Genomic DNA, 11,773 nt, shown 5'->3' with positions numbered 1-11,773 from the left:
TAGGGAAAGGGACCTCTTGATATTCTCTGCTTTTATTTGGAAGACATCATATCTGTCCTTACAAAACCTTTAAGAAACGTGACCAGGAGCTTCCCAAGGCTAGGACTTGAGAGTCGAGAGGATTTGGATGGGCAGACAGGAAAAGGCATCAAAGGGTGGAGGAGCTGAAGAGGCAAAGGTGGAGAAGTAAGACTGAGAGTTAGACCATTTGGGGGGCAGTGAGGAGCAGGCAGGCTGGACTGGCAGGCTCTTGTTGAGAATGGTGGGGAATAAGCCTGGCTGGATGAGGACTTTTCCCCCTATGGAATAAGGATTCCATGGAGATTTTGACCAGGAGAGTGTTATGGATGGGACAGGAAATGGGGGGGGGGGAGGTAGAGGTAGGTCAGCTGACCCAGGTGGGGGAATGGTCATAGCACATTGCCAGGACATTGGCACACCTGTGTCTCCTTTAATTCATTTCCAGGTGACCATGAAAGAACTCAGACTTTGTCGTCATCCCAACCCAAGTCCCACCCTGGCTCAGCAACTTGTCCCTTTGGGACCCTGGCCAGGTCACCTCAGTTCTCTGAGCCTGAGTGTCTGGGGCAGGCACTGTGAAATGTCCCCCCAAATTCAGTTTCCCCATCTTACGTAGTAAGAATATCAGGACCACCCTATTAAAGGCTCATTACCCAGCCTCCCTTGAAGGTAGCTGTAACCATGTGGCTACATCTGGCCAATGGGATGTGAGGCAAAATGATCACCACTTCCTGGTCATACAAACAAATGAATAAATGACAGATGCGTGATCCAGTGAAGAGGTAAAGTTGCAGCAAAGGATGAATGCCTTCAGCAAGTATTGCACTGAGCACCTGCTATGTGTCAGGCTCTTTCTAGGTGCTGAGGATACAGCAGTGAGCAAAATTGTTGAAGTGCCTATTCTCATGGGGCTGAGTGGAATGAGTAGAACACAAAAGATGCAAGTAAACAAGATGGCTTAGGGAGTCTGTACCCAGAGGGGCAGAAGAAACATAAAGCTGGTAGGAGGTGAGTGTGGGGAGGGACTGCTTTAGACAGGGCAGTCAGGGAAGGCTTCTTGGAGGAGGTGACATCTGAGCCAAGGCCTGGATGAAGAGGGCAAGCAAGTCATGGGTTTCTAGAAGGAAGAGGGCCCTGGGGAAGTGAGAGTTAGCTGGGGTGGCTGGAGCCGAGTGATGGAGGGGAGGGCGGGGAATGAGCCAGGGACCACCAGTTCTTCTCTCTCCAGACCCAGGGGAGCTGAGCAGCGAGGAGGCCGAGGAACTGCAGCGGATCAAATGGCATCGGAAGCAGCTTCTGGAGGACATCCAGGTGTGCTCACACTCACGCTCACAAATACACATGCTCTTGTCCACCCACACGTTCATGCTGACACACCCTCAAACCACACATACCCACAAGCAAGCAGTCATACACATTCGCACACCTCCTGACCCAGCCTGGGCCAAGAGCGGGGCCAGATTCCAGCCCACATGTAGCCTCAGCCCCAGCCCCCAGGAGTGGGGAGAACAGAATTCCCAGGGGAGTCCCCACTCCTGGGTTCAGCTGCTAGGGCTCAGAGAGAGCCAGGAGAGCAGGGGAGAGAAAGGGAACCATCAGTTCAGCACCTACTATGTGCAGAGCCCCACCTGTATGGCCTCAGTCTGGTCTCATCTCCAACCCGGACCTCAGATTCATCCCCCCGAAAATGTAGACCATTTGGTCAAGATAACACCATTATCTGCCCAGCACTTGTCAGTTCACCAGTTTCTCAGACATTAGCTCATCTGATTCTCAGCAACCTTCTGAAACAGGCCCTGCTTCTGCTCCTGGAATGTGCCACCATGCTCGGTCCTGCCCCCGGGCCTTTGCACTCACAGTCCCCTCTGCCTGAGACTCTCCTAATCCCTCCTCATGGCCCCTTCTCCTCCTGGTTCATTCTCAGCCCAAATGCCTCTCCTTCTAGGGGCCGCCCTGTCCACTCTGGCTGTAGTTGGTGGGACCCCACTTCCCATCCCAATGCATGTACACCTAGGATTCCAGAGAAAGACGAAGGCACAAGATAACTCCCTCAGCAAGTACTTACCATGTGCCAGGCTCTTTCTAGACCATTACTCTGACCATTTTCTGCATGGTCATTCCATTTGCCCCATGATCCAAAGTCCAGTGGAGTGAGCTCCATGTAAGGAGAACCTGGGTCTGTTTCCCACCACTATATCCCGCGTCCAATAGAGCATAGTAGGTACTCAGTTAACACTTACGAGCGAACCTTCATTTTATTTGTGGGGAAGCCACTCAGTGACTTGGCCAAGTTCACATGGACAGGAGCTGACTGGGCTCAGAAAGAGGCTCCAGGCCCCATGCTGCTCCTGGGCCCCAGGACAAAGCCCTATTAGGACTACCCCCATCCCAAAGATCTTGAGGGAGGTGAGGGAAGGCTGGGGTGCCTTTGGGGGCTCTTGCTGCTGCCACTGAGTTAGGGAGTCTCCTCTGCCACTGCGCACCTCCCGCCAGGTCAAGATGGAAAAGGCTTGGGGGGTGTCAGGGAAAGCAGAGGCTTGGAGTCAGATGCTGGACATGTCCCTTCACCTCTCTGGGCCTTCGTGTCCTTTTCTGTAAATTTCACTGGAATTGCAAAGTCCCTGAGAAGAGGTCCTGTGCCGTCTTGTACCCTGTTGACCCATAGCACCTGGCTCATAGTGGCCACAGAGTCTAGGGAGCAGGACAGGGTCAATGGATGGATGGAGGGAAACCAGAGAGGAGCTGGGGCCTGATCATTGGGTGAGAGTTTGTACCTCCTGCCTGGAGAGGCAGTAAGGAGCCATGGATGGAGTTTGGGTGGAAAAAGGGCCAGCACCAAGCTGTGCTTCAGAAAGATGGCAGCTGGGCAGAGGAGGGCTTGTCGGGAAGCTTTGGCTCAAGGGTAGGACACTTTTCAGCTGCAGAGGTGAGAGATGGGAAGACCAGAAATAGAGTGGGGGAAAGGCTAGGGACTGGGGACTCCCTCACCCCACGAGAGGAGCCCCAGGAGAACTAGGGATAAACAGAGGCAAGAAGTTTGGCTTGGGATTTTGAGGATATGAGATATTCGGGAAAGGGATCCACCAGGGGGAGGGTCCCTTAGTGGCAGCTCAAGACAGAGGTTTGGGAATCACATCCGGAAGTGGGAATGGCTGTGTTTGGGGGGAGGCGGGGTCGTGAAGCCCTTTCTGTCCCAGGCTCCGCCCCCTGACTCTACCTCCCCACCCCACAGAAGCTGAAGGAAGAGATCGAAGATGTGTTTGCTCAAATCGACTGCTTCGAGACAGCAGAGGAGAGGTGAGGGGCCCGGCAGGGGACCCTGGGAAGCTGCCACAGTGGCTTCCTGAGGACGTCACATGCCATGAGTGAGAGTGAATGAGCCCGGGCCCTGCTGAAATCAGGGGTCGGACCCCCAGAGGGGAGGCATAGGGGGGTGAAATAGTAACAGGGCGGCCCTGACACTCCATCCCGTGGTCTGGTCTGGTCCTTGCTTCCAGCAACCCCTCTCTTCAGCAGCAACCCCGTTCTCCCACCTCCTCCACCCAAAGTCTCTCCCAACCCACCCTGACCCAGCCCCTGACCAATCGCTGGCCAGGAGCATCCTGGGTTGGGCCAGGGAGAGGGGGATTTCAGCCCCAAGTATGAGGATAAGGAAGCCAGGGGCCTTACGGGGACAGGAGCCTGGCCTGTGGCAAGGCCGAGGCTGGTCCACCTCACTCCACCCGTAAGGTGTCATCACCCCACCCCTTCTGTAGGAAGACTGCCCCTGGCTCTGTGACCTGCGGTCGGTCCTCCCCTCACTGGGCCTCAGTTTCCCCACTTGTACAATGAGAAGGTTGGTCCCTACATAATCCCCTAGGGCCCCAGGGTACTGACTCCTCCATACGGTGTCCCAGGAGATCCCCCCCCTGCCCCTGCCAGCCTTCAGTTCTCTGATGCCTCTGATCTCACCTTCCTAGCCCGGACACATGCACGCACTCAACGCCTGCATACACACGTTCACTGCCCCCGTGTCTCCAGCCCCAACAGTGACAACAACATAACATTTACACGGCACCTAACACTAGCTATTTTCAATGCTTTAACCTTTCAACAATGCTTGGGGGCAGGTAGTAGAGTCGCCGCATGCTACAGATGAGGAAACTGAGTCCCAGAGAGATGAGTGTGATTTGCACCAGAAGCCTGGCTCCAAAGCCTGTGCTCTCACCCACGACCTCCCTGTTATCTTGCTCCCCCTCTAAGCACAGGGCCCCTCTAAATCCCCCCCAGGAGCATCTGTGGCTCCTGAGGCTACAGCTCCAGAGCTGGGCCCATTGGAAATACAGTCTTGTAGCTCAGGAAGGGGCCCAAACCCTGCATTTCTCACGTTCTCCTCGGTGATTCCAGCCCCACTTGGAGGCCCTTAGGGAATACTGGCTCTAGCTGAGGAAAGCGTCCTCGGGGATTGGAGGGGTGTCCTGGGGTCCGGGGGCGTCCAGGCTGATGTCTTCCTGTCTACAGCCGCATGGCCCAGAAAGAGAAGGAGCTGGGCATCGGGCGCAAGAAATTCAACATGGATCCCGTGAAGGTAGGCAGTGCGGGGGCCGAGTCAGGGGGCCGGGAGAGCTGCATGCTGGGGCCCTCCACGATGTCCTCTTGTTCCCCCTCAACTGACACAATTACCCAGTTTACAGATGAGGAAATTGAAGCCCCGCCTGGCTCAGCATCTTATCCTGCGCCCCACGCCTGTTATGGCTGGGGGCTCTGCCACCCCACAGCATAGTAGCCCCAGGGCATGAAGTGGGAGCCAGGAGGATGCAGTGGGGTCTGTGATGTCTGTCCCCCGCTCTGTGAGTTGGACTTTGGGCAGTGGGGCCCTTAAACTCTGGGACTCAGTCTCCAGAAGTGTCTTCCAGCCCCTCGGCTGGGGAGCCAGTCCTGGGACGCTGGCGTGGAGCCCTGAGTGCTCAGGGCTCAGCTACGCTCTAACCCCACCCCCACTGGCCTCAGAGCACCCCCAGTCCCCACCCCTCGCCCAGCCAGGTGGCCCTGGGCTCCTTTCCTGTAGGAGCCGGGACAGGAGGAAGCCACAAGTTGACACACGGGGGTGGGGTCAGGGAAGCAACGGGGAACCTGGAAATTTACTGCTCTCGCTTAGAAGGTTGCCTCTTCCCCATCACAGGCCTCCCGTGTCCCAGTGGCACCTGGCAATCAACGCCTGCCCCCATCCACACGGACCACACAGACCACACACACGCGCGCGCGCGCGCGCGCGCGCGCGCGCATGCACGCGCTACCTCACTTCCTACCTGATCCTGCCTGAGCTCCCCTCAGGGAGGGGCCACTGAGGGGTCCCCTGGGCCATCTGCCTGTCACTCAGAGCCCTCCACAACCTGTCCCCCCTCTCCCAGCAGCCTCTTCTCCAAAAGGAATAGGGGCTCGAAGGCATCATCACAGAAAACCAGACACCAACCCCTCAAACTCCTAAAATTAGATGATAGACTTCGAGTGCCTGGGTTGTGGGGAGAGATGTCTGAGATATTGTCAAATCGGAAAATCGGGCGAGGCACACTCCCATTTTCACACAGAAAAGGGAGGAAAGGACCACCAGGGAAACTGTCTACCTCCAAGTGGTAGGACTGAGCAATTTCCTCTCCTTTTGACTGAGCAGTATTTTTCTAATTTTTTTGTTTGTTTGTTTGTTTGTTTGCGGTACGCGGGCCTCTCACTGTTGTGGCCTCTCCCGTTGCGGAGCACAGGCTCCGGACGCACAGCCTTAGCGGCCATGGCTCACGGGCCCAGCCGCTCCGCGGCATGTGGGATCTTCGCGGACCGGGGCACGAACTCGTGTCCCCTGCATCGGCAGGCAGACTCTCAACCACTGCGCCACCAGGGAAGCCCTCTAATTTTTATACAATGGACATAGATTACTTATAAGAAAAAATGAAACACTATGTTTAAATAATATGAATTTTAAGGGGGACAAAAGGAAGGGTGAATCATTCAATCTTAAAATTATAAATTCATAGAATCATCAAAGCATATCATCAAAGAGTGTCAGACTGCAGGGCACCCTGGGGAGCACCTGGCATGAACCTGGTTCATGGCAGGAACCCCATCTCTCTTTGCACGTCTCTGCTGATGGGGAACTCACCACCTTACAAAGGCAACTTCTATTAAGGAGGGAACACAGCTTCCCAGAAAAAGCTGTGCCAATGCTAGAATGCCAGGCCCAAGGCTCTGGCCACAGGGGCTCTCTCCCTCACTCCTCCCAGGCCAGCTGCTGGGCGGGGCTACTCACGGGCTCTGTGTACCACCTCTAGGGCATCCAGTATCTCACTGAGCACAAGCTGCTGACCCCTGATGTCCAGGATATCGCCCAGTTCTTGTACAAGGGCGAGGGCCTCAACAAGACGGCCATCGGCACCTACTTGGGGGAGAGGTAAGGAGGGCGGGGCCTTAGGGAGGCAGAGAATGAGGGTGTGCAGGTGTGCACAAGTGTGGGTGAGGGGATTGTGTGTGCAGGTAAGTAAGGGAATGAGTCATATTAGGAAAGTCATAACTCCTGGGGTTCAGTGGCCTAACTGATCACGCCCCTCCAGACCCTGAACCAAGGGCTGCCTGCCTGCCTTCATTCCTTCCTTCACTCATTTAGAAAACAAGTAGATATTTTTAGTATCTACCATGTACCAGGCAGTGTTCCAAGCCCTGGATTTATACCAGTGAACAAGATAGACAAAACTCCTGGTCGGGGGGGGGCGGACAGGGGGATTAAATTGGGAGTATGGGATTAACAGATGCACACTACCATATATAATAGATAAACAACAAGGATTTACTGTGTAGTACAGGGAACTATATTCAATATCCTGTAATAAACTATAATGGGAAAGAACTGAAAAAAAGAATACAGATATATACATATACATGTATAACCGAATCACTTTGCTGTGCACCTGAAAATGACACTGTTGTAAATCAAATATACGTCAGTTAAAAAAAACACAAACCACTGGATGTCCAGTGGTTAGGACTCGGCACTTTCACTTCCATGGGCCTGGGTTCAACCCTGGTCGGGGAACTAAGAGCCCACAAGTCACGCAGCATAGCCAAAAACAAAAACAAAACAAAATCAAAAAACTCCTGCCCTCAAGGAGGTACATTCTAACGGGGAAGACAGATCCCAAAATATGTAAAATAAGTTAGAAAATTATAAGTTCTTCGGAATACAAATAAAGCAGGGAAGGGAGATGAGAAAGTTCTGGGAACCATGCTTCGAAGGCTGTGGACTTTAAATCGTGTGGACGCAAAGGGTCTCACAGAGAAGGTGAACTTTGACTGAAATTTAAAGGAGGTGAGCCGTGCAGCTCTGGGGGAAGAGCATTTCAGGCAGAGGGAACAGTGTGTGCAAAGGCCCTGGGGCAGAAGCTGCTTAAAGAACAGCAGGCTAGTGAGACTGGAAGAGAGAGAGGAAGGGAGAAAGTAGTAGGTGACAAGGTGGGGATCCCTGAGAGGGTTCTGGGCAGAGGAGTGGTCTGAGGGGACCCTTCTGGCTGCTGGGTGGCAGACAGACTATAGGGGACAGGTGTGGAGCTGGGCCAACAAGCCAGGAACCCTTCCCCCAGGCTCCCCAGAGGACACTCTCCTTCTAAGCAAGCAGGGAACCCAGGTGGCAAGAAGGGCAGCACTTTCTGATTTCAGATCTGGGAAGGGGAAGGAAAAGGGGGTGGGCATTTTCTCTTGATTTTACAGATGTGGACACTGGGGCTTGGGGAGGTCAAGTGGCTTGTGTGGGGTCACCCATGAAGGAAGTGACAGAGGAAGGATTTGGCTCAGGGCAGGCCGCTCTGAAACCAGAACTCCCCTCCTGGGTGAGGACAGTGCTGGTGAGCCGTCGGGGGGTGCGGCGTCTGCTGTGTGGGGGGGGACATGGACATACACACGGGGGCGGGGGGACTGTGATGTGGGCTCAGACAGATGTGAACAGACCAGATGGTGGCTGGATTCAGAAGGAGGACATCTCTCCCCTCCGTGGCCTCCCCCACCTCGACCGCCCCCCGGAGGTGGGTGCCAGCAAATGCCCAAGTGTGTCCCGCCCTCCCTTCTGCCTCCTCGCCAGGGACCCCATCAACCTGCAGGTCCTCCAGGCCTTCGTAGATTGCCACGAGTTCGCCAACCTCAACCTTGTCCAGGCCCTCAGGTGAGTGGTCCAGGGGGCAGGGGCCTGCCCCCCGAGGGTGGCACGGCAGGAAGGGTTGGGGCATCACCATCCACATGGCTAACAGCACAAACAAAGCATCAGGGGAAAGAATGAAGGAACTCCTTGGCAGTCCAGTGGTTAGGACTCAGCGCTTTCATTACTGAGGGCCCGGGAACTAAAATCCTGCAAGCTGCGTGGTGTGGGCAAAAAAAAATTTTTTAATAAATAAATAAACTTAATTAATGACATTATCCCCCACATAGAGCTGAGGTTAGATGAGATAATAGGTGTGGACTGCCTGGATCAGTACCCGGCTCGTTACTACTATTATTATATTACATCATTATTATAATAATATTTAATCATAATCATTATTACTATTAAGATACCATTCCCATCCCACTGCTCTTTGGATTAGTGCTTGTTTTACTTATTTTTTTAATGCAGCTTAGTGTGTACTGCATTTATTATTACTTATTATTTTCTAATTAGGATATTATTGTTGCTACTCCTTTTTACAACAATGGGAGGCATTACAGTATATGCATTAGGAGCACAAGCTCTGGAGCCAGACTGCTCAGTTCATATCTTATCTCTGCTACTCACCCCTTGGGAAAATCACACACACACACACACACACACACACACACACACACACACACACAGACCTCGTAAGATTTATTCCTTCTCTACAATGACTGTTCAACATATGCAAATCAATAAATATGATACACCATATTAATAGAATGAAAGACAAAAATCATTATCTCAATAGATACAGAAAAAGCATCTGACAAAATACAAAATCTTTTCATATAAAAACTCTCACCAAACTGAGTACAGGGCTTCCCTGGTGGCGCAGTGGTTGAGAGTCCACCTGCCGATGCAGGGGACACGGGCTCATGCCCCAGTCCAGGAGGATCCCACATGCCGTGGAGTGGCTGGGCCCGTTGGCCATGGTCGCTGAGCCTGCGCGTCCGGAGCCTGTGCTCCACGACAGGAGAGGCCACAACAGTGAGAGGCCCGCGTACCGCAAAGAAAAAAAAACACAAAAAACAAACCTCTCCGTGCCTCAGTTTCTTCATCTGTAAAATGTGGATACTAACAGTACCAACCTCATAGGGTGGTGAGGACTAAATGAGAAAATGCTTAGAATTGGTCCACCGTCAGTGCTTAGTAAGTCTTGCTGCTGCAGATGATGCCTGGAAAATCAGCTCGTGAGTGGGGGCATTTGTTCTGGGCTTTGATGGATGATTAGGAGTTTGCTAGGCAGAGAAGGAAGAAGCCACCACCATCTAAGCAATGTGGCCTTCCCTTTAACTCCCATGCTTTTTAAAGGAGAGGGGTAGGTTGGGAGTCTCCAACATTCATTTGTTCATTTATTCACCTGTTCATTCTTTCACTCATTCAGCTAGCCTTTACTGAGCAGTTACTGGCTGTCCCAGCTCACCAGGAGATGTGAGAGGAGCAGGCACTGCCCTTGCCCTTGGGGAACTTAGTTGGAAGCTGGGGAAATCATTTACTTCTAAGAAAGGGATGCCCAGCCAAGGGAAGACACTCCCCCAGGGTCCCACAGTCAAATCCCAGGGCCCAGTGGCCAGGCGGCGAGGGGCCTCAGAACCCGGGAATCGACAGGGCTAAGGTGGACTGGGCCGCAAATGGTGCTGGGTCTCAAATGGGCAGAGGGGTGTGCCCGCTCAGCTCCTGTATTCTAGAAGAAAAAGCATTTCTTGGATCCCTCCTGCAGTCTTGGTGCTCAGAATAACAAATTCCACTGACACCGCCCCCCCCATGAGCCTAGAAGACAGGTGCAGAGTCTCCCATTTACAGGATAAAAGAGACTAAGCCTGGGAAACACAGAGCAGCTTATGGGGTGGGGGGATGGAGTACCCCTTAAGCCCCCTCTTAGAGCCTCCCCCACCTCCACTGCCCATGGTTCTGTTCTTCCCCCAGACAATTCCTGTGGAGCTTCCGACTGCCAGGCGAGGCCCAGAAGATCGACCGCATGATGGAGAGCTTTGCCACCCGATACTGCCTCTGCAACCCAGGTGTCTTCCAATCCACAGGTGCCAGTGTGGGAGGGGACCCTGCCAGACACAAATCTGCCTTCCAAGGCACCTCGGCCTCTCTACCCCCTCAGGTCTCTCCCAAGCACCCAGACGCTGGGAGCCCAGATCCCCTCATGAACCCTCACTGAGTTCCAACTCTGTGCCAGGCCCTCTGCTGGGTGCTTGTCAGGCAGAGCTGCCTCGGGGCATGATCCTTGGGAGAGAAGGCAGGAAATAATGGCACAGGGTGCTAAGACATCAGTGCCTCATCTGAGGGCAGGGATGGGGGAACTCAGCGTGTCCAGGCTGGCTTCCCAGAGGTCCTGAGGTCTGAATGGGGTTTTGAAGGATGAATAGGAGTTCTCCAGGAGGTCAAGGGGAGAAATGGCTTTTTGGACAGGAGTTCTAGTTTGAGCAAAGGCACAGAAGCATGAAACAGCCTGAGCAGGATGCAGGGCGCAAAGGGGTACAGAAAGATATCAGCAAAGCTCAGTCCCCCACATCCCCCAACATGGTGGGCGAAAAGTCATCATGGCAGGCTTGTCCTGGCCTCTTCTCTGGGTCTGAAGACAACATAGCAATAACCAAGTCCACATATTGAGCACTCCCCATGTGCTAAGTGCTTTACACGCAAAGTCATGTAAGCCTTACATTCACTCTACAAGGTCACCAGTGTTCTCATCCCTGCGGAACACAGACTCGGAGAAGTGAAGGGAGCTTTTCAGCAGTATATCCAGGGGCAAGTCCTACGGAGCATTTGCCTACCTTGTAGTTATATATAAATTAGGGATTTGCTTGTTTGTTATCTGTCAGCCCCACAAGTCTAAATATCTCACAAGGATGGGGACCAAACAGATTTTTTCACCAGTGAATCCCCATTCTGTAGCACTTAGGAGGTACACACTAAATATTTGTAGGAAGGAAGGAATTTTAAAGCACCAGATTTGAATCACAGTCTCATTACTTAATTTTGTGACCTTGGACATGTAAAGTCACTCTCCCTGTGTCTCAGTTTCCTAATCTGTAAAATGGTGGTGGTAACGGTGCCTAGCTCACAGTGTTGTCAAGGGCCGTAAAGAACTTAGCACGGGGGCAAGCAGCAACATTAGTGCCACTGCTACCAGAGGCAGAATCATCGATGCTCTAGGAGAGGAAGTGACTTCAAAGTTAAACCTCCTAATATTGCAGATGGGGAAGCTGAGGCTCTGGGAACCCAGGTACTTTCCAAGGTCAACCGGAGAGTTGGGGACACAGCTGGACTTCCCTGGCTCTGGACCCAGGACTTTAAAACATCATAGAGTAGCAATCACCTCCTTCCCAAACGCTCAGCCCAACCTCGCTCCTGAGCACATGGAAGTCTGAATAATGGAACAGGAGCGTGGCTCCGGGAGCCCCACAGTGCTAATAAGATTACCAAGTGGCACGTGACAAAGCCCTGAACAGTGTTGCCAACAATAAGCAACCTCTGAGTTCCAAGAAGGCAGAGAACAGAGTGGGCAGGAGAGCTGGGAGGGCTGCGGGGGGG

At 53.1% G+C, this 11,773-nt stretch overlaps 1 protein-coding gene across 1 annotated transcript in view; it reads left to right on the top strand.

The window, feature by feature from the left end:
- Window positions 1–11,773, top strand: part of CYTH4 (cytohesin 4) — a 30,465-nt gene that overhangs the window by 7,728 nt on the left and 10,964 nt on the right. Inside the window, exons 2-7 of the mRNA XM_007454061.1 lie at window positions 1,250–1,332; window positions 3,254–3,318; window positions 4,522–4,588; window positions 6,324–6,442; window positions 8,120–8,200; window positions 10,154–10,266. Coding sequence (XP_007454123.1) covers window positions 1,250–1,332; window positions 3,254–3,318; window positions 4,522–4,588; window positions 6,324–6,442; window positions 8,120–8,200; window positions 10,154–10,266 — 528 coding nt within the window. The remainder of the gene's footprint in view (window positions 1–1,249; window positions 1,333–3,253; window positions 3,319–4,521; window positions 4,589–6,323; window positions 6,443–8,119; window positions 8,201–10,153; window positions 10,267–11,773) is intronic.

Source organism: Lipotes vexillifer, unplaced genomic scaffold (genome assembly GCF_000442215.2).
Source record: "Lipotes vexillifer unplaced genomic scaffold, Lipotes_vexillifer_v1.1 scaffold382, whole genome shotgun sequence".
Classification (NCBI taxonomy): Eukaryota; Metazoa; Chordata; class Mammalia; order Artiodactyla; family Lipotidae; genus Lipotes; species Lipotes vexillifer.
Note: the sequence above shows the minus strand (reverse complement) of the source record. Positions and strands in the feature narration are given on the sequence as shown.